At 45.7% G+C, this 24,421-nt stretch overlaps 9 protein-coding genes across 9 annotated transcripts; 4 read left to right on the forward strand and 5 right to left on the reverse strand.

Annotated features, from left to right (window-relative positions):
* Positions 1-1,913: 1,913 nt before the first annotated feature.
* On the forward strand, positions 1,914-4,520 carry VTP01DRAFT_3967 (uncharacterized protein; the record flags this gene model as incomplete). The annotated part of the gene is made up of 3 exons (XM_069382596.1): positions 1,914-1,982; positions 2,369-3,194; positions 3,283-4,520. The coding sequence occupies 3 exons, from the start codon at positions 1,914-1,916 to the stop codon at positions 4,518-4,520; spliced, it is 2,133 nt and encodes a 710-aa protein (XP_069235901.1).
* Positions 4,521-6,227: 1,707 nt separating this feature from the next.
* Positions 6,228-6,518, forward strand: VTP01DRAFT_3968 (uncharacterized protein; the record flags this gene model as incomplete). The annotated part of the gene is made up of 1 exon (XM_069382597.1): positions 6,228-6,518. The coding sequence occupies one exon, from the start codon at positions 6,228-6,230 to the stop codon at positions 6,516-6,518; it is 291 nt and encodes a 96-aa protein (XP_069235902.1).
* Positions 6,519-8,531: 2,013 nt separating this feature from the next.
* VTP01DRAFT_3969 (uncharacterized protein) lies at positions 8,532-10,572 on the forward strand (the record flags this gene model as incomplete). Its single annotated transcript, XM_069382598.1, has 9 exons — positions 8,532-8,942; positions 9,016-9,152; positions 9,222-9,234; positions 9,319-9,373; positions 9,461-9,537; positions 9,606-9,906; positions 9,977-10,078; positions 10,140-10,238; positions 10,319-10,572. 9 exons carry the CDS (start codon positions 8,532-8,534, stop codon positions 10,570-10,572), a joined length of 1,449 nt encoding a protein of 482 aa, XP_069235903.1.
* Positions 10,573-10,666: 94 nt separating this feature from the next.
* Positions 10,667-12,712, reverse strand: VTP01DRAFT_3970 (uncharacterized protein; the record flags this gene model as incomplete). The annotated part of the gene is made up of 9 exons (XM_069382600.1): positions 10,667-10,797; positions 10,866-10,940; positions 11,005-11,109; positions 11,171-11,264; positions 11,321-11,397; positions 11,468-11,655; positions 11,720-11,846; positions 11,915-12,585; positions 12,657-12,712. 9 exons carry the CDS (start codon positions 12,710-12,712, stop codon positions 10,667-10,669), a joined length of 1,524 nt encoding a protein of 507 aa, XP_069235904.1.
* Positions 12,713-13,411: 699 nt separating this feature from the next.
* On the reverse strand, positions 13,412-14,117 carry VTP01DRAFT_3971 (uncharacterized protein; the record flags this gene model as incomplete). The annotated part of the gene is made up of 4 exons (XM_069382601.1): positions 13,412-13,589; positions 13,665-13,777; positions 13,855-14,007; positions 14,115-14,117. The coding sequence occupies 4 exons, from the start codon at positions 14,115-14,117 to the stop codon at positions 13,412-13,414; spliced, it is 447 nt and encodes a 148-aa protein (XP_069235905.1).
* Positions 14,118-14,920: 803 nt separating this feature from the next.
* On the reverse strand, positions 14,921-18,910 carry VTP01DRAFT_3972 (uncharacterized protein; the record flags this gene model as incomplete). Its single annotated transcript, XM_069382602.1, has 9 exons — positions 14,921-15,315; positions 15,382-16,020; positions 16,085-16,205; positions 16,257-16,496; positions 16,559-16,726; positions 16,783-17,408; positions 17,478-17,636; positions 17,688-18,033; positions 18,101-18,910. 9 exons carry the CDS (start codon positions 18,908-18,910, stop codon positions 14,921-14,923), a joined length of 3,504 nt encoding a protein of 1,167 aa, XP_069235906.1.
* A 521-nt stretch (positions 18,911-19,431) lies between these two features.
* Positions 19,432-20,502, reverse strand: VTP01DRAFT_3973 (uncharacterized protein; the record flags this gene model as incomplete). Its single annotated transcript, XM_069382603.1, has 7 exons — positions 19,432-19,602; positions 19,664-19,729; positions 19,795-19,888; positions 19,952-20,135; positions 20,200-20,295; positions 20,353-20,390; positions 20,444-20,502. The coding sequence occupies 7 exons, from the start codon at positions 20,500-20,502 to the stop codon at positions 19,432-19,434; spliced, it is 708 nt and encodes a 235-aa protein (XP_069235907.1).
* Positions 20,503-21,151: 649 nt separating this feature from the next.
* VTP01DRAFT_3974 (uncharacterized protein) lies at positions 21,152-21,792 on the forward strand (the record flags this gene model as incomplete). The annotated part of the gene is made up of 5 exons (XM_069382604.1): positions 21,152-21,199; positions 21,252-21,438; positions 21,506-21,564; positions 21,643-21,699; positions 21,769-21,792. The coding sequence occupies 5 exons, from the start codon at positions 21,152-21,154 to the stop codon at positions 21,790-21,792; spliced, it is 375 nt and encodes a 124-aa protein (XP_069235908.1).
* An 88-nt stretch (positions 21,793-21,880) lies between these two features.
* Positions 21,881-24,256, reverse strand: VTP01DRAFT_3975 (uncharacterized protein; the record flags this gene model as incomplete). The annotated part of the gene is made up of 11 exons (XM_069382605.1): positions 21,881-22,042; positions 22,107-22,229; positions 22,291-22,389; positions 22,453-22,719; positions 22,804-22,844; positions 22,912-23,020; positions 23,081-23,251; positions 23,308-23,432; positions 23,513-23,828; positions 23,891-24,094; positions 24,170-24,256. The coding sequence occupies 11 exons, from the start codon at positions 24,254-24,256 to the stop codon at positions 21,881-21,883; spliced, it is 1,704 nt and encodes a 567-aa protein (XP_069235909.1).
* Between the last annotated feature and the right edge of the window lie 165 nt (positions 24,257-24,421).

Genomic DNA, 24,421 nt, shown 5'->3' on the forward strand with positions numbered 1-24,421 from the left:
AGGGTCTACGGAAACCTATATCTGTAAATAATAGTTGGCGCCAAGCAAATATGTTTGGCTTTCTGATTATCGTTATCCGATAATGTTTACATTCCAAAGTACGTAATGGGAAATACTATTTAGATACTATATCATCCTTCCATTTTTTGCATTTGCTGAGATAAATCGAGCAAAGCGTGACACGGCAGGCAGAGCTGCAACTTTTTTAGAGTTTTGCTCGGACCAAGTGCACAGGGCAGCAAGGTTATACAAGCTATGACAATCATCACGAGGTCAAAGGCGGCAGTTGTGCGCGAACATCTGGTGAAAGCAGTTGGCGTAATATACATACAAAAGGTGCTGATACATGATCCTGGGAGGAGACGTGTCTGCGAAAGGCAGCAGCTGACAGTTCCGTCCACGGTGGTTGCTCCGAGCATCCGTGGTTGTTGGAGTATACAAGTGCTTGCACAACTACTCCTTGTGCAACGTCTGTTCCAATCCAACGTGGATGCTCCGAGCAGACTTACATAACGGACTCCAGGGTGCTGATTCATACATCGGTCTACATTGAAGGTTGCTAGCAGAGGGATGAATAGATAGAAAAGACAGAAAAATCTGCTATTTATCATGATAAAGGGGAATGTCTGCTGCTGCGCTAAATGAGAGAGAAAAGGAGGAGGAGGAGGAGGAGCTCCTCCAGGCCGGGGAGTAAGGCAATGTTGAGCAGTTCTCGGACGCTGCGACAAAGTTGGAAGTAGCTTGCGATCAGATCTTGCTTCCTGACGTGTACACAACATACTTTTCATCAATCATTCTTCTAAAAACGGATCAAACGGCTTGGCAGATCGGTGGGAACAATAACGAAATGAATTCAATGAATCTTTCAAGCACCTTTTTGTATGGAGAATAGAAGCGTAAGCGTCTGCTGCTGCTGCTGCTGCTGCCAGGAGATCACTCGCAGCTTTTGTGTGTGAGGATCTGCAAGCAAATACCATGCGGTGTGAACAAGGAGATCGCGCGAGTTATATGCCACCATTTGGTCACACAAATGCAGGTTATGCTCACGCTTTGGGAGGTTAAAACTCTGCTTGCGATCGACGACAACAGCAGACTTGTCAAGTCTAGGGATTTTTGCTCATACATGGAAATCCCATCGATCGGGTTGCATCCGGCAGTTGTACGATGGGCGCCAGCCAGCCTATATAAAACAATAATGTTAATTTGGATGCTGCATCAACATTTTTGAGTATATAATCACCAAACAATTTAATGGGATGGAACAGAAGAAGAAGGGTGTAATTAGAGGCATAGGGGAGTCCATGTGTGGTGGCAGAGAAAGGGCCGTTAATATCAACAATCCGACTGTGCCTTAAAACTAACAATAACAAGGGAAAAGTTATTGTGTGCACGATCGCCGATATTTCCTTTCTTTTCCACGCACTCAGTCATCATGGCTTGTGTAGCCATACATGTAAGAAGAAGAAGAAGAAGAAAAAAAAGGATAACAGACCTGTTCGCAGCAGCAGCAAAAACATATATGATCTGCTGGTGTAACCAATCCTAATGACATGATTACTATTTAAAAGACATACGCCATGATCGAAGGCGCTTATTATTCTCGGCCTTTTTCTGCTTTCGCGATTTGCAACCCCCTTTCTAGTATGTTTTATTAGCGTTGCTGGCAACATTTATAAATACGATCCAGAGGCTGACACCAAATTTCTTCTCTCTCCTCTCTCTTTCTCCTGCTCTTTTCTTTTTTCCCCATTCTTTGCCCAGTCCATTCGTTATTTTCCTCTTCTTCTTCTCCAAAATCACTGATCAGGACGAAGCGCTTGCGCATCTCTGTCTGTCCATCAACGCGTTAATATCATCCCAAAATTATATCAATAATGCCAACTGATTACAGTCATTCTAATATTGAACCAATCATGCTTTGCCATCCATCGTCGCTGGTCGCGGATGACAAAGTATTAGTAAATTTCTACCATTCAGATCAGGTAAGCAACGTGGTCGGAACGGGATCGCAGGTTGGGGTGAGTGGGGGTACGTGGATTAGAGGCAGTGAGTGGTACGAATCTGGTTCGCCATTATATGGGCTTATTTGGAAGCATTACTCATGTTCGTCTGTCTATTTCCCTTTTCTATATTCGAAAATGTGTCCTGACATACATATGCATACAAAAAACGGCGGGCTCCTCCACTCTTAATCGGTGTTTTATGTTTTTTTGACACTTGCTTTTTATTTCCTCCAACACCTTGCATACGCCTTCTTGCCTTTCTCTTTTTTCTCTCTCTCTTTTTTTCTTTTCTTTTCCAACAACAATTCTCTTTCACCATTCGCGGCACACGATCTTCGCTCTACCACGCCGTTTCTCGGCAACAGTCGTATCATCTCTATGATGACAATGACAACGACGACATTGACCAAGAGGCTGCCATTGTTCCTCAGAACCTAGCACCGGAACAGTATCGATACGAGTTCCCTTCGAAAGCTAGATTGAGACAGCTTGCATATCTCGACAGCAACAACGACAACGCCTACTCATTCTTTGACGAATCCTCCTTTGCAACGCTAACCACAATGAACACATCCTACTCAATATCCGGCAATGAAGCATCCTCGACGGATGGCTCAGAGCACAACATGTACAATTTCTCCTCGCACGAAAACTCTGCATTCTCATCTTGTTCATGGATAACAGATCCAGTCACCGATCTCGCGGGCGATGATCAGTTGGATAAATTCATCGAATCTATAACCTCGTCTTACGCAGACACCCGCATGGATACCCAATCTGGTCACATGCCCCAGCGCGGAACCTATTCGAATCATCACAAGGAACCGCCCTCCAGATTTGAGCGCCACGATTTCGATGATGACGAGTACCAGGATGAAGTCATGCAACTAGTGGATGACAGTGGTCTTTCCCCTCTTCAATTGCCCGCCCGAGCCAATCCTGCTGCGGCAGTGAAAGGTAACAATAGCAATCCCAGGTCCCGGAAGATGTCTTGTGATTCCACTGCCACTATCATTCGACCTGGGCGACGAACGCCGTTGGACGCTGCAGCTGACCCTGTTGGCCCGTCCTCGTTCCTGAGGAGCTGCTCACAAAAACGGCATGAACATGTTGGTGTCACAGGAAACGGCGTCGATCACCAACTTGTACGCCCAACCGTTACGCATGGCAAGCGCAAAGCCTGTCACCAAGGTAACGTGGGATATATATTGCCCGAGATTTTTCAGCCCCGAAGAAAAAAAAAAAAAAAGAAAAAAGACTTAACAAATTTTGCCTTTAGATACCCCACGACGTAATGTTATGCATTCGGCGCAAACGGAAACTTTGGTGGATGACGAATGGGAGTTACCAGTTTTTTACAGTGAATCGGAACCCATCGGGGACGATGTATGCAGCTTTGACAGCGACAACGATTCTTCATGTGCATCTCGAGTTGTTTTCATCAAACTCAATCGCTCCAGATACTCTTCATCGGTCCTCAGCCAGCGGCAGCGATGCGCAACCAGCTTCACTTATATAACCAGCGACGAAGGTTACGAGGAGGAGGAGGAGGACCTGGAAGGAGAACTGCCTATAGAATCTGCATCCGTGTTTCTGCCACTCTCAGAAAAGGAACAAGAATGTATAGTTGAGCGCAAAGAGCTCCGCGATGCAGCTGCCACCAAAATACAGGCTGCATGGAGAGGCTACAAGCTTCGAAAGGAGCGTGCTTCGTCCGGAAATCTCGGTCCTTCTCGAAGACTTTTATTCGATCTGGCACATTTATACAGTAAATCTCAGTCACGGACTATGCAGAAGATGGAACAGCGTATCTCCCAGCTGGAGCAGCGATTGCGTGAGGAAACTGCAATGAGAACAGCTTTCGAAAAAGCTATGGAGGATATGACCGTTCTGATCGATCAACAGCAGAAAGTTTTGTACAACCGTATCGAGCAGGAAGTTAGCATGCGTCGTACATATGAACGCAGAATGGATCAGGCATTGTCGATAATCCATCCTCTGAAAGATCGATTACAGCATGAGATCAAGGCTCGGACAGAACTGGAGAAGATTGTTTCCGGCGTGGTTGCACAGTTACAGGATATGCAGCAGGCACAGAAGGCAGCATCCCGGAAGGAAGAGGAATACAAAATCGCCTTGCAACGGAAACTCGACGATGCATTGCAGGAAATCGAATCGCTAAAGAGGAACAAGAATCCTGGATCGCAATCGACTGGAGCCAAATCCACATCATCATCAAATAAAGTACGAGCATCAACAGCAGCAGCGCATCCCAGTTCTGCAAGGACCAAGCCCAGAATTCTGGGCAAGTCTTCTGCCGCTACTAACCCCAAGGACCCCCAACCTCCTCCCAAATCATCCACGCTGCTCCGCCAGTCTTCAAGCCGCCTTTCCAAATCAGTCACTCCATTGTCAAGCAATAACTTACCACCAGTACGCCGCACTATTGTACCAACTTCACAAGCAACAAGACCGGCAAGTCGGATGAGCACCACCGCTCGTAGGATTCCATCATGACATTGCTGTTCAAAAAAATTACAACATCCCGCCTCTTACTATCCATATTACTATTATTACTGCTAAAATGAAAAAAAGAATAAATAAAATGAGAGCCTTATCTCTCTCTCTCTCTTTCTCACACATACACTCTCGTTCAGTTACGAGCATATTACGGAGTTCGGTGGCTACTACCTTCAATGTCGCAAACTCCAGACTGCACGTTCTCTTCAGCAGCATCTCCCAGACTGAACCCCTTGAACCCCTTTAGCCCCTTTAGCCCTTTTAGCCCCATAAAAATTGCGTATACACTGCACCTCCTACACACGTCTGAGGTGAAGAGGAGTACGAGGCTGATGCAATCCATATGCAGGGTTCTTGACACCAAAAATATACATGCTCTAATTTCCCTTTGGCTTGGCGGTCGCAAATACTCAACACCGATCATGAGCGCAATTGTCTGCAACAATAATGGTCTCCACCCTACCCCTTCCCCCTTCCATTTTATCTCGTTGGATCGTCTGCTTGTTGTTGCTGTATAGACTCAGATTACGTATATCCACTATTACTCCTCAACAGCAACGAAATGTTAATCAACTCGTTGCTGTATCCATCGACAAAGATAATCTTACATAACAGTTGTGCGTTCCCCTCATTTGTCGGGTTTTCTGCATGCAGCCAAGTCAGGCAATTTGTAATTATTACATGCTGCGCAAGAAGTATAAGCAGCCCAATCTACTTGATCCATACGTTTGCAGATCTGCATACACTAGTCCAAATATTGCTGTCATTTCCGGTTATTTCTCCATAACGTCACAATTTAAGAATTTGGCTTTTTGATGCGTGAAATAGAGTTTAATACTGATGATAAATGGAGTCTGTCTTTTCATCTCAATGACGACAATGGTCAGTGACAGCTATTAAACGGTGATGAATAGTGAACCAGCTTGGGAGTGCTACAACGCATTACTTCATACCTATAAGCACCAATGCATATTCCAATGGCAGCCTGTGCTATAGGCAAACAGCCTTTGTCTGTTTGTAACACTGAGCTGGCTGAGGGCGGCATGTGATCCATGAGAACCCTCCAAGATGCATGCAGCTCGCTTTTGTTGGTCACTATCGCAGCAATGCCAATTAACATCGATCATTCGATGCATATAGTTTATCGTATGCCATAACATGTATTACATACTGTGTTCCATCGAATAATATGTGATTGCGACCACTGGCTTCACGAGGTAGACTCTTTGGTGGCTCGATCTGCTGCATCAGTGAAGAAATAATAAGCTATTTGATCGCAGAGCAACTAAAGTTCCAATAACATAACAAGCAAATTTACTATATAAGGTCGAGTTCACTGAAATGCTCTGTATTATGTAGGTACAGCCAATTCATTTTAGAGATCTAAGACTCAACACAGCAACGTAAACATGATTTATGCAAAAATATATTTATCTCGAAAACAATAAATATCCTACACAGGGATGGAGCAGAAATGCTACAGTGAATATCATATATCAGAAGAAGCAAAATTCCGAGCGTTACTGCTGCCTATCGATTGCTGGTTTCATTTTAAAAGAGACCTAGATGCTAGAGCAGCTGGATGGAAAAACCACATGTCCTAAATGCTGAGTGTGTTGCGCATGTGAGGAGCTAGGACCCTTTTCTTCTATCTTTCCGAGCAAGCGTGGTCGAGAGCGACGTGGCAAGCCATCTGGAATAAGAATGCCGAGTTTTGAAGCAGCAGTTCCTCACAACAGAGCTTCAAGCACCACTATCACCACTGCCGACCAGCTACAACGGCCACAGTCACGAAAGGACTCGATGGAACCAGGCACAGAGTCCATGCTGTGGCATATGATGAACGACATGCACCGTGCAATTGATGTTGATAACTCACAGTTACACGATGAAAAGCATGGTAACCAAGAGGAAAAAATCGTCGGCTGTATGCGCGACATTATTCACTCATGCTCCTTGCTCCTCAGCCAGCTCAGTGTTACAAACAGACCATGAGTATCGCATGAAGCTAGACAAACGGAGAAAGCTCTTTTGCCAAATGCGGGCTGCCATTGGGGTCGTGTTAGTGCTGGCGGTGCTGATAGGTATATGAGGCAGTCAGATTGATGCGGTACTCCCAAACTGATCAGCTATACTGCTCTTGGACCAGTGACCATTGTAGTCAGCGAGATGAAAAAGTAGACTTAATTTATTTCGCCTTTGCGCCAATTACAATACTAGGTTATCTAACGGACATCGAAGTAACAAACCAAATTCTTATTCAACAATGCATCAATACTTCTGTTAACGTACAATATGCTACCTTCTAATAAAGGGGCTATAGTCATTTTTAGTTTTACATACGAAACAAGTGGAAATGGTCTTGAGAATAAATAGCATCAGCAAACCAATGATATGATAACATACACCGTGGGTATCGTAAGCATTGAAAAGACTAACAATTTTATTTTGATAAGCTGGCCTCCCGAGCTGTTAATTTTCTTTGGTGCAGCAATACAGACATGCACGGCGGAAGCAATTGACCTTGACTTTTATTGGCGGCGTAAACAACCTCCGTATCATCCTCCTCCAACGTAGTGACATCCGCTTCCCATTGTCGATTTTGCTTGCCAAACAACCTTCAGCAACGGGGTCATTTGTTTCGCAAAAAAACGCTTCGCATCCTATCCTAATTTTAGCGTGATTCGATTCGTCAGGAGGTAGAGGATTCGTTCTGTATACAGATTATGGTATTTTTGATAGCTATTCAGTGGAGTCTTTGCTCTAAATAGCTCTTTTTGCATACAGGGTGTGGCATCTAAGGTTGTAAAAGAGAAAGAAGAGAATGAAACGGATTTTTGTCATTACCGATCTGATAGAAGTATATAAAGCTGTGGTGACCTAATATAGAACCTTACAGGAGCTTCGCAGTATTTACTGTCTTTGTCCATTATCGGACATACCACTCTCTACTGCTATGTCACACTCGTCACCATACAGAGTATATGAAGAAGTTAGAGAAATGGATTCATAGTGCCCTAAATGTATATGATTTTGTTAATGGAATAAGCGATTGAAATGAATAAGATAATGAAACACATTAGTTATTAAAACTCGGAAGAAAGAAATGGGTACGTAAAGACCGAGATGGGCATCCAGAGATCTACCCCGCTATAAAATCGAGACGTCTCTGTCGGCGTTCCATCAGCGGCGCAAGCTAATATTATACGTATCGTGCATCGGGAGCAAAATCTTATTACACAGCCTGTCAGGAGTGTTTTCCCTATTTAAACATGATGAAACTGTAAAGCGTGAATGTGCCGGAGAACCGGTAGAGGCATATGGCGTATACATAATTCCTTTTCTGTAGCAGCGCTGCAATGCTAGCACTAAATATCGGCATCTCAACGAGTTGCAGTTCCATCGATAATTAAGCAGACAATAAATCTCCAGTTAGTACGCCAATACATATACGACCCTGATTTTGCTCATCTTTGCTAGTAGCCGTCCATTCTATATTATCTTCTCCTCTGTCGATGTGGGCACCAGCAAAGGTCATGGGAACTGACCTCCGGTTATACACGGCCCAGGCATGGAAAGCGGAGATATCGACGCATAAAAGTATCAGCAGAGCTCCGCAAGGTCTGGTGCAGGTTGTTTTTTAGAACTCCTGCCGGCATCGTGTCCTCTCTTGATGACTGTTGTATATCTAGATTATTAAAGGCTATAGGTTCACGCATAAAAGAGCTCTGCATTTTAAATCGATCCCTAAGAAGAGCATCATCTTCGCCTCTAAATATCAAAAGCTTCACCCCTAAACACCCTGGATATGATCGCTCCCGTTCTTTCCTCTTTCTCTCTTTCTTTTTTTCTTTTTTCTTTTTTTTCATACATTTATTGATAACGGACGGACCTGTTTTTTCTTGAGTACTTTTTCTTTTATTTGGAACATACACTGCAAGCAAACGTCTTGCTTCTTTCAACTTGTCGCTTACAGTATACTTATCCATCCGTAGCTGAAAAGCCAGAATGGAGGGAGTGAATACGTCAATATCCAACCCGGCAAACAATCATGACCGTGCCGAATTAAATCCTGTTGTGGACACAAAAGTGGCACACAAAAGCAGCAGCAAATTCGATAATCTAGACAGCGCGGTTGTACTCGAGAAGCGGCCCTCGGTCGCGGCCACTGCTCCCAGCATCGATTTTGGTGGCAAAACGACGTGGATCGCCTGGGTTTTCACCGTATGCATCAGTTTACACAACGCTGCATGCACGATAATGTGGCAGACGGCATCCAGCGCTGCTATCACCACGGCTGACTGGATGAATGCAAACCTTACACAGGTCAACTGGTTATCAAACACTTCAGCAATTGCAAACTGCATATTTTCTATCGTTTGTGTCTGGTCTTACGAGAGGTTCGGCATAAAAGCATGCGTAAGTATTCACCTGTCTGCGGAGTCCAGCTGAGAGCCGTTTTTACAGACCATTGTGTCCTCTTCTTTTGCAGTTGATATTTTCGGCAGTCATGAACGTCCTCGGTTGCTGGATTCGGTGTCTTTCCATAGTTGCAGACCCTGCGCATCGGTATCCGGTCGTGCTTCTGGGTCAAATTATAGCAAGCATAGGCGGCCCCTTTGTTTACAAGTAGGTGCTTTATGCTTTCCCCCATTAACTCGCATGATATCAAACAATTCTAATATTTCCTCGCTGCAGCATATCCGCCAAGGTACAAACATGCATCTCTTTCTCTTTCTCATTGTTGCCACTTTTGATAATATCAGTAACCGGGCGAGTTATCCATACGATATAGTTCGTAGCTTTATGGTTTGCGCCTGCCGATCGCGGTCTTGGTAACATGCTCACAGGTAAAAGTGTGCAGCAGAGGAAACATTCCGCAACTATACTGCTTCCTTTTTTTCGTATCTCACCTAAACGGATGTACACGTATGTAGCTCTTTCCATTGGACAAATTGTTATACCCGTTGCTGGCCCGCTGTTGGCTCGAGTGCCTGAGGAAACACCGAGATCTGTAAGTACGGTGATCATACAGCAAAGTTTAGGGAGGATGGTTAAAGCTCTAATTTACATATGCCGTAGTTCATCATCGTAGCTGTTATATCTACGGTGGCTGCTGTCCCTCTTTTGATGATGCCAAAGAAACCCAAAGAAGCGCCTTCAGCGAGTGCGTGCGCGAGCCGCACTAGCGTTTGGGACGGTATGAGAACGTTGGTGCGTAACGCTCAGTTTTGGACTATCGCTATCATCACCTCTTTCAACGCTGGTATGTTCTTTTCCATTTCTGTAACTGTTGTTCAAGCAGCAGCGCCGTATGGCTACACGGAGTCGCAAACTGGTCTCGCTGGCTCGCTTTCTGCCATAGCTGGCTACCTTGGAGGAGGTAATGTAAACATATCTGCTGGATCCATTTATCTAGTTCCCTACTCCCCATCTAATCATCACTTTTGTAGCCATGACCGGATACTGGGCTGGAAGAAGTTTTCAGCATCTGATGATCCTCAAGATGTTCACGCCAATGCTCTGCACGACTTATATAATGCTGATATTCGAAAGTAAGTGTACAAGATGGATTTATGCTTTTGAATCTCTAAACCGTTTTACATACATATGTAGTTGTACCTAATGCATATGGTGTTCTTGTGATTGCCATTATGCTTATCGGTTTCTTCGCCATGGGCTTGCTCCCGATTCAACTGGAATACGCATGTGAATGTAATGTATCCAATTTCATCCATCCCTGCAGTCCTGCCAACCACACACTAACTATTATTTATACATTTGGCACATACCAGTAATGTACCCTATACCAGAATCACTAGTTTCCAATCTGATCTGGGCTTCTATATCTATATCCATGCTCATCTTTACAGTTATCTCGGATACGCTGCGCGCAGGACCTGATGCGAATCCTCCAGGAAATATGCACAACTCGCTAATCGCATCAGCAGTTCTCATGTGCGTCGGCTCTCTGCCGTGTCTGTGGCTGAACGGTGACATGAAGCGCCTCAAAGTTGACAAGTCTGAACAAGTTTCCAGCGAAGCCTAGCAGCTCGTTTGTCTATCTAGACTACGGCATCTCTTTTCTTTTTCATTATTCTTGTTAAATTTTTCACAATAATAATTATAATACAACGGGGAACTCACTGGCGCTTGAGACCCATTTCCCAGAAACTAATTTCCAGCCGGGTTGCTTGCTCAAAGATCTCGCACGCTTCACGGAAACGCGCCGGCGACGTGGATACTCGTTGGATAGCTAGTTCTTCCAATAATTCTACTCCCAACATATCAATACTCCTTGCGACAACAGTACAGCGATCTTTTTTCGTCAGATTGCCTTACCTTTGCCAGCCTTGACAGCATCTTGGAACGAGTCTTCGGCGTAGTTTCTGATCCATGTCCAGTAAGGGTTGCCCTCTGATTCAAGTGGAGTCTCAGTAACTGTATTGATCATTTCAATTCCTCCCTTTTTCTGACTTGCCTCTCTTTGTATTGGGATCATTGTATAGCATGACGCCAATTTCACCGTAACCAAGCAAGCAAGGAGCCATGGCTACTTGGAGATCAAGCTGGTCGCCAGTTGCACCTAACGAGAGCCGCGTGTTTTAGGGTTCCTGCATAATTAATTCGCATGGTAAGAAATTTACCTTTATCCAAGACATATCGGGTGTACGCTACATTGTATACACTCTCGGGAGTTTTCAAGATATCTTCCTTGCTAATACCCCATTGCTCGCAGTACTAGGATTTCAATGTTAGGCAGCTGTCTTCTAACTCTTGTCCGCAGCTCAATATACCTTCAAATGCATCTGCATTTCTTCGTGGATGTGGAGCACGATCCGGGCGTTCCGAGCTGCCATCTCGATCGTAGGAGCTTCAAGAGTAACAGTTAGTTAGCAAACAAGTATATAACCTTTTTTTTCCAGTGTGATTAATGGTCTCACATTTGTATGCGGCGAGAGCAGCGCTGCGAGCATAATGCTGTAAATAGAGATAATCTTGCTTGATGTAAAATATAAATGATTCCTTGTCAAGAGTTCCATCAGCCATTCCGCGCACAAAAGGATGGTTGATGAATTCGTCCCAAAGACCGGGGGGCAATGAATTCTTGAGTGCCTGTACGAAGCTTTGTCTGCATGACGGGTCATAAATAATGGAAATGCTGGCTGTAGAAGACGCAGATAATGCTTACTTACCCTGTGTAAGGCATGCTTCTGATGTTATGCAGGTGGTTTACAGGACCGGAGCCCTTACCAATCAAGCCCAAGGATGTGGCGATGGCATCCTGAATATAGGTCGTGGCGGTCTTGACAGCACTGAGAGCTAGAAAGTAAAATCGTTGACCTCCTGTCAGTAAAAAGGATTAGCTCCGATCATATGCTATTACATACCATCAGCGCCTTTTGCCAACTCGCCGGCAATGGCAGAAGATAGAGTGCATCCGGTGCCGTGCGTGTCCTTGGTTGCGATGAACGGATTTTCGATCTCATAGACAGTTTCAGTAGACGATTCATAGAGAACATCCACTACTTTCTTTTCTCCACTGCGTTCCAATGGCAAATGGCCACCTTTAACCAAGACGTACTGAGCACCCATAGCGCCAATGCGCTTAGCAGCTTCGTACATATCCTTGAGTGTTTTGATCGACCCTTGCTGCAAACCTAGCAAGACTTCAGCCTCAGGTACATTGGGCGTCAGCAGATATGTGATGGGGATTAGATGGTCCGCGAACGCCTGGACGGCTCCATCCGCCAAAAGTTTAGATCCGCTGGTGGACACCATCACTGGATCGACGACCAAGTATCGGGAAGACTCGGGATACTGCCTGAGTACTTTAGCGACGGTCTCGATGATGGGTGCGGATGAGAGCATGCCGGTCTTGACTGCATCTGAACCGATATCGCTCAGGACGGCATTGAGCTGCTTTTCCACAAATTCGGGAGGCAGGTCGTGGATGCCATCCACACCGAGCGTGTTCTGTGACGTAATAGACGTCAGAACCGCAGTTGCGTACACGTTCAGCGACGTAAGGGTCTTTATGTCTGCTTGGATACCAGCTCCACTACAAGTCCGTGCGTTATTCCCGTTGCCAGCAAACATATACGAATCTCACGACCAGCGTTGTATCCGTACCCGCCACTGTCGCTGCCTGCAATCGTGAGTACTTTCGGGATCTTGCCGGGTGACATGTCGATCAGAAAACTACCGCCTTGCAGAAAACGCCAAGGGCAAATCCCATTTTCCCGAAGTTTGGGGGATGTGTATGCCTCGGTTTTTGAAGGTCAGCTAAATGACTCAAGTTTGGCCGGATCAGTGCTATGATGTAGGTTGCCTCGTCGATACCTTGCCAATTGTGCAACTTGCGGTCAACGACCACCAGAATTGGCAGTTCGAGGGAGGGAGCGCCAGATGCATGATTTCCCAAACAATGCTTCTCCACAATTTAGGATAATAGGTTCGGAATTGGTATACGAAATAAATTAGCACAAATGGGATAATTAACCCGTTATACATACAAAGAAATCAATTGCATTGTAGAACTGTCTCTGAATAATGCCTTCATTCATAAATACAATGCCTCATGCAATCGAGTATGCATGTTAGCATTAAATTTCGGGAAACTCTGGCAGCAGCAATAATATTTGGAGGCAATCTTAAATAATGACAGACAGACAGATGATCCGACAACGGTGTTCTAGAACCATATTCTTCTTCAGTAGTGAGCTGAATGTATATTTCAGTAGAATGCACGACGGTGAGGCGCTCGAAAATAGACGCCAGTCCAATGGCACAGAATTTACAGGATAGTAAACATTGAGACTATGGTACAACGGGGATTTGTATGATCAAGACTTTTGCAATGTTGGCTCCATTCTTTCCTTTCTTTTTCACTTTGCTCCCATCATTGCCTTGAACTCTTCAAAGCTGATCTGACCATCGCCGTCTGTATCTGCTTCTCGGATCATGGCGTCTAGCTCTTCTTGAGAGAGCTGTTCGTTTAAAGAGCTCATGACACGTGCAAGTTCTTCGCGATCAATCAATCCATTGCCGTCTGCATCAAATACTCTGCTCAGATCAAATCAGTTCAATTCAGTTGTTGTTGTTGTTGATCTTGACCTGCGTCTCCCTCTGATTTTTTACCTGAATGCTTCCTCTAGATCTTCGTTCTCGTTACCAGACTTTAGGTTCTCTACGAGTCCAAGGAACTCTTGAAAGTCGATGGTACCGTTACCATCCGCATCAACGTCGTTTACCTGCAATAAATCATTCATTGATCATTCATCAGTATGCCACCACCGTTAAAAAAGTTCTCGCCCTTTTTATCCCGTACCATGTCATTCAGCTCGCTTTCATCAGGGTTCATGCCAAAGGAGCGCAGCACAACACCAAGCTCTGCCGCAGTAATGGTGCCATCGCCATCTCGGTCGAACAGCTGGAAAGCTTCCCGGTACTCGGAAATCTGCTCTTCAGTGAGTTGATCGGCCTGCGGAACGAAACGAACGAGCAAGGTATATATGGTCAGCACAACTAGCAAAAATGACAGATTTCCCCGGTTGCGTAGCCGGCACAGAGCTGAAGCATGCAATTTACCATTAAATTGTATATAAAGAGGATAAAAGGAAAAAAAAAGTGAATGAAAAGAGCCGTACGACCAAAAAGAATGCACCAAGTCCCAAAATGGCAGCTGCTTGTCCGCGCGCGCCGCCGCTCAGCTCAGCCTATCAGGGCTACCAAAGGGTGCTGCTGCTGCTCTTCTTTGTACCGTCCTTATTTCGGTTTTTAATTCATTAAGTATAACATCCACATCATACGGAAATCTCGGCCCTTATAGAAAGAGAGCACGAAGTATAGGCGGAACAATTAATCTTAGACATCTAACCGGCCTTGGGGCAGTATGAGTAAACAGAAGTCAAGACTTCAACCTTTCTTACGTCCGAATTGACGATGGTGACAGAGCATCATCTGATATGCAGTCCAGTTAGTAATATGAAGATGTTAGCTTGCAGTAGCACACAACTAGGCAACGTAAGACTATTACGACAGCCGCTGGAAATGATTGACGTTGACAGACATGTTTGCAATTTTCAGTTCTAGTAAACTTTGTCTTGGCATAAATGACTCGATAAAAGCAAACTTGATCTGTAAAAAGGCTGTCAATGTTTGTTCTTCGACATGCAAAAATAAAGTTTGGGTTTTATATGGGAGCCAGAGTATAGAAAATACTTGAAGCGAGTATGAGCAGGAATAAAGGGTGGTGAACAAGTGTACATGAATTCACAGTTAGGGAAAACTGGGATAATGAATATAAAGTCTATATGTAGACAAACTAACTAGAAGGATGGATGTGTGTGTGCGTGTGTTGTGTTTGTGTGTGCAAACCAAGGGTGGGGTTCTCTTTATCGACTGTTGCTACCATTTACAATACTGCCAGCGGATCCGGTGGCGCTGAGAACCGAGGCTGACGAGCCGAACATTTTACGGTCGCTAAAGATATTTTTTGGTGTAACCGGTGTCACGGATGACTTGCCATCAAACGCGAGTGGCGGATCAAGAGGCGTCTTGAGCGTAAACCGGTTGCGTGCAAACCGTTGACCAGTTCGTTCTGCTTCCCAATCTTCCCACTTTTTCATCACAAGTCGAGACGAATCGAATTTGCCTTCAGCGTCGCCGTGGCCCTTGTCCTTCTTTTCGCCGGCAACAACGCGAGTAGCACCCCAAGAAAAGTCGTCAAAGTGCCAGTATGAGTAAACAGGGAGAATGAAGTTCCAAATAGGCAATGAAATGATATATACTGTTAAGATATTTTCGTTAGCATACCTGCATTCATTTTCCAGGCCTAGATATCACCAGCACTTACTAAACATCCAAAGAACATAAATTAATTTAAAGGTTGTAATTGCAATAAGTACACCGGGAAGACCCAGAATACAGATGAGAAGAGCAAGCGATTGCCACTGAGGATTGGTGGATACGGCCGAGCTGATGATAAGGTAGATGGTCATGACAATGGCAGCCGGAAGGACTAGTGCAGCAACCAGATCAACGAAGACGGAGAATTGCATAGACAAGCATGCAATACCGCAAAGATCTGATACGAGCACAAGCTCCATCAAGTTGTGGACAGTCGAGTTGATCCAACGACGTCTTTGAGAAAGCAATACCCGGAATTCGTCGGGTACAATTGTTCTACAGCGGGCCTGAGGTACAAACATCATTTGTCGCTTCGGGAATGTACGCAACATCAAGGTTGACAAGAATCGATCTTCGCCGAGGAGGAGCAAGTTCTTTTCGTGCAGGGTCGTGACAACATTTTGGTTGTATTCGAGAATGACATCTGGGTTCGCCAGCAAAGGGACCCACGCGCCGTTCTTGGGGGCTTTGATGCGGAACATACTGAAACATCCGGGAAGACAGGTGACAATACCAAACAGGGACTCGAAAGCCTTTGCATAGTGGTGAGAGATGTAGTATTCGAATACTTGGATAGCCGTCACCCCTATCGATAAATTTGTCGTCAGCGGGGCCAGCGCATGTGACCAAGTAAAGAATAGGTCACTCACATGAAGCACGTTTGTTTGCAATGCGAGTTTCGCCACATAAACCCATAATCGTGATATCATTGGCCATTGCAGCCACCATGTAAGTCAATGCATCCGGCAAAACCTTGGTATCGGCATCGACCTGCATCGTGTGAATTCACTTGCATTCACCATTCATTGAGTAACCACTTACCATGAGAACCAACTCAAACTTGTCAGGAGTCACTCCCTTCATCAGCCATGTCATTTTCCAAAAGATTTCGTAATCCAATTCGCACAAACGATCATTGAACAGAACACGTTGGAAGAAGGACATGAGGATAAGCTGAGAATCACGTTTGCCACGGTTGCCTGGCTTTGGAGCGTCCTTTTCCTCTTCAGTGCCGCACTTGACAATTGTGATACAAGGAACTCCTTTGTAGTGTCCAGCGTACTAGATTGGAAAATTTTCGGTTGACATTTGAATTTGTCTTGCATATTTGTGTATACACTTACCACTTTGGCCATATTGAGTTGTTTCTCACCGTCAGCGATAGCCAGGTATGAAGCAGGCTTTGGATTAGCCATGGTAGGGTCCAATGTCATCATGTCAACTACGATATCCGGTGTAGAGCGTGTTTCTCCAGCGCCAGTGATAATACCATCAGCAATGACAAAGAAACACTGCGGCAAAGCGTGAGTACGAAAACAAATTTATCGGATAGGATATTCAAGTTTACCTTGTGCTTTTTCGAGTATGTTGTTTCGGCCAAACTATCCATGGTAGTACGCAGACCATCTTCACCTTCAGAGTAGCAAGTGACAAGCATAATGGTATACAGTTCGGTCGATACAATGTCAGAGCGTGTACCACCGAGTTCAAGAGCTGAGCTCTGCTCGCTAGGTGTTCCACCGCGAGACGAGGATGTGTTGACGGATGCCGAAGATCCTCGGGCAATGTTCATAGGCCCATAGTTGTTGTAAGGTCCGGGAATGTGATTTGCTGGATCATCGTTACCTCCCTTAATGGAACGCCAAGCCAGCCAATTGGATCTGCCGCCTGGTTTAACGAGACGACGTGCAATGAACCATTGGAACAGAAGCGCCATAGAGTAACGCACGACAATGATCGCAATGATAACAGCAAGCATCAGGTTCATGATGATATTGTGTGCAATGCAGCCTCCAGTCTCGGTCTCCATGACACCAGCGGTGTATCGTGCCAACAGACAGTCTCGGGTCTTCTTTCCGGCACTGTACAAGATTGCATACGACGCATCGTTACCAAGCGTGGCGTGAAGAGCAGTGTCGATGTTGGTGCCAAAGAACTTTTCACCAGAGTTGAAGTACTTTGTCAGATTCAAAACTTTACAGAGAGAAAAAAATGGAATTAACGTCCCAGAGCATTGTACACACTGAAATTTCGAAGAAGTACCTGCATCGCCGAGCACAACAAGATCGGTATCTCCCAAGGCATCGACGCCGTTTGGACGCAAATCATCCCATGAGAAGCCCACGGAGCCCACAGAGGAAGCATACGATTGCAGTTCCGAAAGTTTCAAGCATTCGCCGTTGTTGTAAACGATGGAACCACCTTTGTAACGTCAGAACCTTATCTACACGCTAATGATATAATAATTCTCACCATAAGGACTGTCAAGGCGGCAGTCACCGAGGGTTGTCGTGCTTCCTTGATCGAACTGCGAGCAAGCACCGGTAGTATCGCCGTCAAAGATACTGCCGATTTCCATGTTTTCATAATCGTTAGTAAAGTTGAGACCTTTGCTGCTAAAAAAGTCTTTGACAACATCGAGTTTGTAGATTTCACCGTAAACTCTTGGGTCTTCACGATACATGGGACGACGGACGCCATCCACTACTGTTGAGTAAGGGAAGTTTTGGCGGGACTCGGGACACAGCGTGATATTGAGACCATAAGTAATATATGCCAACGCACCACATAGACAGCAAATAATGAATACAAGAGTAAGCTGGGATGTAGGCATTAACTGTAAGTAAATAACAGCAGTATATTTTGCGTGTAACTACGTAATATACCTTTTCTCTCCAAGCTTGTTGCATCAATGGATTGGGCTTTCGAAGTACAACACGAATGAACCAGTTGGGAATACAGCATGTCAGCAAGAAGGCGGTCCAAGCCCACCAGCTGGTCAGCACTTTTGGCTTAGGCTCTGGCTCTTCTGGAGCGGATTCTTTGGGAATAGGTGCATCGAGACCGGCGGCCTGCTGCTGTTGGAGCTTTTGCTGCTGCAACTGCTGCTGCAAATGACTTGACATTGGCTGGTTGTAGTATGGCCGTTGTCCACCGTACATGGATGGAGGCGCTGCGCCTGGGTATGGGCGGACTCCTATCGCAGCTCGATTCTGGGATGGTGAGCGAATCATGCCCTGTTTCGGTCGTTGTCGTTCTGGTCGTGACAGAGAGCGTGAGCGGCTGACGCTTACGCGGCGGTAAGGTCCACGACCGTATTCTCCTCCTTCAGTGTGTTGCTGATGGTGGTATTGATTATACTGATGTGGATTTCGTCCTCCTGCTATCGGAGGCGTGCGAGTTGGTTGACGTTGCGGTTGGTTGAGATATTCACGAGAGCGCCTAGCGTCTTCGGGTCTTGAAGCAGTGTGGTGCAGAGAGCTACGCTGTTGCGGCATATGGGGAGGACGTGTTGGAGTCTGTTGACGATGAGGTGGAGGACGTGGAGGACCATACGGACCAGGCGCTCCGGGCTGCTGAGGCAGTCGTTGAGAATGCTGCTGCTGCTGCTGCTGTTGGAAGCTTTGGCGCGAAGCACGAGCGTCCGCTGCATAGCCACGCAGGGCGGGCTGGTACCCGGACGGGTAGTTGGACATGAGGAGTGAATGAGAAAGAGAGGAAGAGCAGACAGGAAGAAGAGAAAAGAAAAGGGAGAGTGGGCCTTTCCAGGGGGACCAGGATCGAATGTGGAATTTTTGGGCTTAACACTGATGATTCAAAAAAAATTCGCCACCCGCTTCTCGATCTATTTTTATCGGGCCAGATACAATACATGTTGAAATGACCGAGAAACATCCGTGCTGAGCTAAACGCAGCAGCGGCATCGACAGCGCAGCTATTTTGAAACAGATCGCCGTCTTTGGTTTCAAAGTACGAACAAGCATCCTGCAGGTAAAGACGATGAACTCGTCGCTTTCCTATTCCATTGGGAAAACATCGAGGCACCCACGTTTGTTTGTGTTTCTTCCATTTATTCCTGGTCGAATATCATACAAAAGCATAATAGGTTGCACAAAGTGTACCTCGGTCCAGAGGCCAATTTTACACAGCTCACTCATGCTATCAAGCGTTCCTGTTGCTAGTGATACAATAGAAAAAAGTGTGATTTGCTTGATCTTCACCGAAACGGAATCTTTGTTGAGCGGTTACCCATTTTGATAACTAGACTGGTTACCGGCTGAGTTAACTGTACAAGCTCGTCTACATAATCTGCAGGGACCGTTTCTAGACTTTGCTCCAATGGCAAAGGCGTCAGCGACCATGCGATGCTCGCATGGAAGCGCGGTGGCTATCAAGTGATGTTATTGGTTTGTTTGGAAGGCTGTCAGAGAGAGGAAGTGAGAACTTGCCTTGTAGAAAACAGGCTGATTAAACTTGAGCATGACACTGTCAATGCATTCTACCAATGCTGACAACTAAAGCAACTCGGGATTTTTTTCTGTCAGGGCGCGGAGAAAACATGCTAAAATCATTCATGTACCTCATTATATCCTGCTCCGATCTCCGCAGTGACAAAAGAACGCGTTTGTTCTTCGTTTGTCAGAACAGATAACTGCGCAAACGATACAATGAAACTAGATCCATATTCATTCTTCGTCAATAAAACTAACCAGAACAGCAAGGATTCAAGCGTTTACCTGCTGTGCTTGTCCGGGAGGGCTTTTCTGACGGCGTCTGCAAAGTTATCTAATTGATGTTCCTTAAGAAATACGCATTTGCTTAGACTTATATGCGCTTGTCCATCATGCGTCAATGAATGAATGTCTGGACTGAACTTTGTTACACTTTCGATGATGCGGTCTAAATACTCGTTAAGAGGTGCTACATAACCCAAATTTCATTTAGTGCCATCTTGGCATCGATAACATATTGTGTATATGCTCACATTCCACATAGACGTGTGTAGCCCAGCTGTTGACTTTGTGAGGTGTGGTACGAAACCGACCTTGGTGCTTGGCAGGATCGTCTTTGGGCGCTGACGCTAGCATAGATCCATGTTAGTGAATCACGCTAGAGAGATCTACGGGCTTATACTCACAAGGCGAGAAAAAGGATGGCAGCGCTGGCAAGCTAGATCTACGAAACCAAGTAAGAAACAGATTTATCGTCGAATGCGTTGGAGGATCTACTCTTTGTGCTGTTCTTGCTCGCTGTCGCTGTCACTTTCGTACGCGGCTATAGGCAGCATGTCGTATTCTGTGTGACAATGGTCTGCAGAAATCGCGCGGCTTGAGCGCTGCGTGAAAGCTTCAATCTCTATCCTACTTGACTCAAACAATTCTGCATACGACTTGCATCGTAGCCATGTATTTGCAGGCTGTCTTAGCTGTAAGACCGGTTACCATAGTTTCTCACAATATTCCCATATCCTGGGAGTCCAAACTTGACTTGTGAGACGATAAGTAATGTTTGAAATTGTCAGAGTGCTTCCCAACTTTTTATATTTGCTTGGCACACATTTCTCTCCCATTTATTATTCCATTTACTATATTTTCTACCATTTGCACAGGGTAAAGATGCCAAAGCATACGTGGCGCGAACGTGGTCAAGGGGGGCAGCACTGAAACAGGTATGTGACTCGGGAGCACTGTGATTGGGTGCTTGCGGAGTCGTCGGGTCTGCAAATTTCTCTGAAGACTTGGGCTGGCGTGGCCGCCCACCCAGGCCAGCAGCGTCTTCCCTCACACTTTCACACACACACTCTACGCGCTCAGGCAGACAGACAGCCTTATTCTCCTCTGTGCTTATAGGTGAGTCGCACTTTACGCTAGACACCGAAAAAAATTATTCTCTACCTCTCCCCTTCCCTCTCCATACCTTGCTCCCTCATCTTACTCATGCCCACTCCAACCTCCCTGCACGCCGCCATCGCGCACTTTCCACCAGTTTCTTCAAGACTCCAAGCGTTGCTAACTCTTTTCTACCCCCCTCCTATAGTTATATATCAACATGCCCAAAGAAGCTCCTACCAAGGTCTCCAAGCGCGCCTCTGCCAAGTCTGAGGACGGCAAGCGTCGCTCCAAGAAAGACAAGTCTGGACCCAAACGTGGCCTCTCTGCATACATGTTCTTCTCCCAGGAACAGCGTCCCAAGGTCAAGGAAGAAAACCCTGACGCTAACTTTGGTACGTTCCAAATCCTCATCCTTTTAGGCCGTTCTTTTGTTGCTGATCCTAGCATTTTTACCTGTAGGCGCTATTGGAAAGATCTTGGGTGAACGATGGAAGAACATGACCGACGAAGAAAAGGCTGTGAGTATAATATCTATCTAATCCCCGTCTGATCGCGTCATTTTCGCGTTTTCATCCTAAACATTGGTGGTTATCTAGCCCTACAACGCCAAGGCTGAAGAAGATAAGAAGCGATACGAAGCTGAGAAGGCTGCCGTAAGTGCAACAAAGGGGAAACTTTTTTCTCTCCGTATGCTCACGAAAAAAATTTACACATACGCGTAGGCTTCGGAACAAGCTGCTGAGTAAAAATCTCACCATTGCATGATGACGATGATGGATGAGACGGATCGATTATGCATTTTCTCTAACAACTACTCTAACTTGTGTGTTCATTCTATGAAAGGATCGCCTTGAATAAACCATCGGGTTGCTGATAATCATTGTGAACAACGTTCACTAGCCAGTAGCGTTCTGAGATCTCCTTGAGCAGTTTCGCGGACGAAGTGTTGGGTGCATACTGCCGCTGCCAATCAGCCCACAACGCGAAAGCTTCATCCTGCATCGCACTCTCTCTGTTAGATAATCGGCCCTCTTCTGCTAAAAATAGCTATATAACTCACCCTCCAAGCCTCAAAACTGACAAGCTCTATGATTGTTGGTTGCACAATCTCTTTACCAGGAAACACGCCCCAAGTCACCGCATTCTGTGCCTTGAGGTCCTTCATATTTGTCTTGAGCGTTCCCTATTTGGTTATACTTTTAGAGTCACCTGTCTTGGCTCGTTGCTAGAGTTGCATCCTATACCTGTGAATCCGTAGCGTAATATGTTACAGCAGCGTCCTTGTCGAGCTTTTCCAACAATGTAGGCAGCTGCGTATCTGAGACAAAGAATTCCAAAAATGCCTGCAAAAATAGAAAATATCTTTAGCCCGTTTTCTCCAGTCTCTACAGCCGCGGCGGCCTTACTTTTTGATACACGTATCCTCCTTTGGGACCCCATCCATACACGGGATCTTCGCTTTTCGCGCCGTTTACCGCCGGCTGTGATCCCACAGTCCAGTAGCCATTGCGGTTTAATTCAGAAAGTTGCTGTCGTATACTGTCGGTCTCTGTCTGCAAAGGTTCTTCGCACCACGGGAGACTGCTTAGTTGTCCATTGATGTATCTCTCGAACAATGCCGTGATATCCGATGCTTTCTCCGGATGGCCCCATTTGCTCGCTGCTGCTGAAGTCTGTTTTTTCCGATTACCGTTATTAATAACCGCTGTCACCGGCCGGATACTCTTCTGTCATCGTAAAAAAAAAAGAAAACTCACCGGCTGAATTTGGCTAGCGCTCAGTAAGTTTTCACCAAATGCTGCAAAATTATACAAATTAACAACTGGATGGAAACCTGCTGAATTATACTATTTTCCTTCACTCACCTGGTGATCGGACATCACCGTAACGACCGTTAGGAAACTCGTCCCAATTTTCAGCGCGTGCAGAATCACCACCAAGTGCCCAAGCCAGCGGACCTTTGGTGGGTTTAGCCTTGAGACTTAGTCAGCGTAACAGATATCTAAATATATAAGCGACTTATTTTACACTTACCTTTGTCGCCGATTCTTTAAGCCATTTGAGCTCTTGCAGAACCAGTTTGGGGGATCGTTCCAGGTTGAGTGTTGTAAAGTGAATACCGCTCACTTGATCGTTGGACGCCAACCTTTTGACCATCTCAGTCGCGAGACGTACGCCGTACTCCTTGACCTTTTGGTCATCGCTCTATTCCTCCTCCCTCAATTACTGTGTCGAGTCTAGTGACAATTCCCAATACACACCCTAATTTCATCCAGAGCTTCCATGATATCCTTCGGTACTTTAATCTTGCAGAGATTGATGATGCGTCGAAAGATCTGGTATGTGGGTATGGGCATGACGCCAGCGATAACTGGTACGCTAATGCCTTTTTTTCCGTATCCAAATTTTTGCTTAGCATACACACAGACAAATCGCTGATTCCACCCTATTCTCCATCCTTTTTACCTATCTCTCGACATGCCTTGATCCATGTTTCAAAGGCGGAGATATCGTAAAAGAGCTGAGTGACGATAAAATCAGCGCCGGCATCAACTTTAGCTTTGAGATGCTGGAGATCCACAGACTTGTCTGTAGAGTCCACATGCCCTTCAGGGTACCCAGCAACACCAATGCAAAAGTAGTCGCCGTATTGTTCACGTATATATCTCACGAGGTCCGATGCATAGCGGAATCGACTGTCGCACGCTGTCCAGTATTCTTGCCCGCGCGGAGGATCGCCTCGCAAGGCCAAGATGTTGTTGATGCCGGCATCTTTCGCTTCCTATACACTCCAAATCAATTCTATGTTTTTAGCTCCCAATCGTATCATCGATGTGTGGGTACCTTGAGGGCCTTGTCGAGAGTTTCCTTCTCCATGTTGGTACAGGTCAAATGCATCACTGTCTCCAGCCCGTACACACTCTGAGCAGTCGTGCAAATATCTAGCGTCTTCTCGCTCGTAGAGCCGCCGGCACCCCACGTGCACGAGATAAACGTAGGCTCGAGCCGGGCCATACGGCCCATACGATCGTACAGATTCGCTACACTCTACATGAACGTTCGAGTACGATCGGTTCATTAACGCTGCGGCTCTTGCTTGTCTCGAGCAGAAAAAATGCATACTTCTTCAGTCTTTGGCGGGAAGAACTCGAACGAGTAGACAGGTGTCTGATTACGCCGAGCTTCGTTGAGTTTGTCGACGATCTTCATTTGTCAAGTTGTATGAGAGAGAGCGGCTTTTTCCCCGCAATAATGTCTGACTGAAATTTAGGCAAGATCGCATCTGCGACAAGACTCGGAATGACATTTGTGTAATTGATTCAAACTTGGACTCTATTGTACATGGTATGCATTGTGTATACGAAGTTGACACGA

This window comes from Rhizomucor pusillus (genome assembly GCF_041956525.1).
Source record: "Rhizomucor pusillus strain CBS 183.67 unplaced genomic scaffold VTP01scaffold_19, whole genome shotgun sequence".
NCBI classification, from domain to species: Eukaryota; Fungi; Mucoromycota; class Mucoromycetes; order Mucorales; family Lichtheimiaceae; genus Rhizomucor; species Rhizomucor pusillus.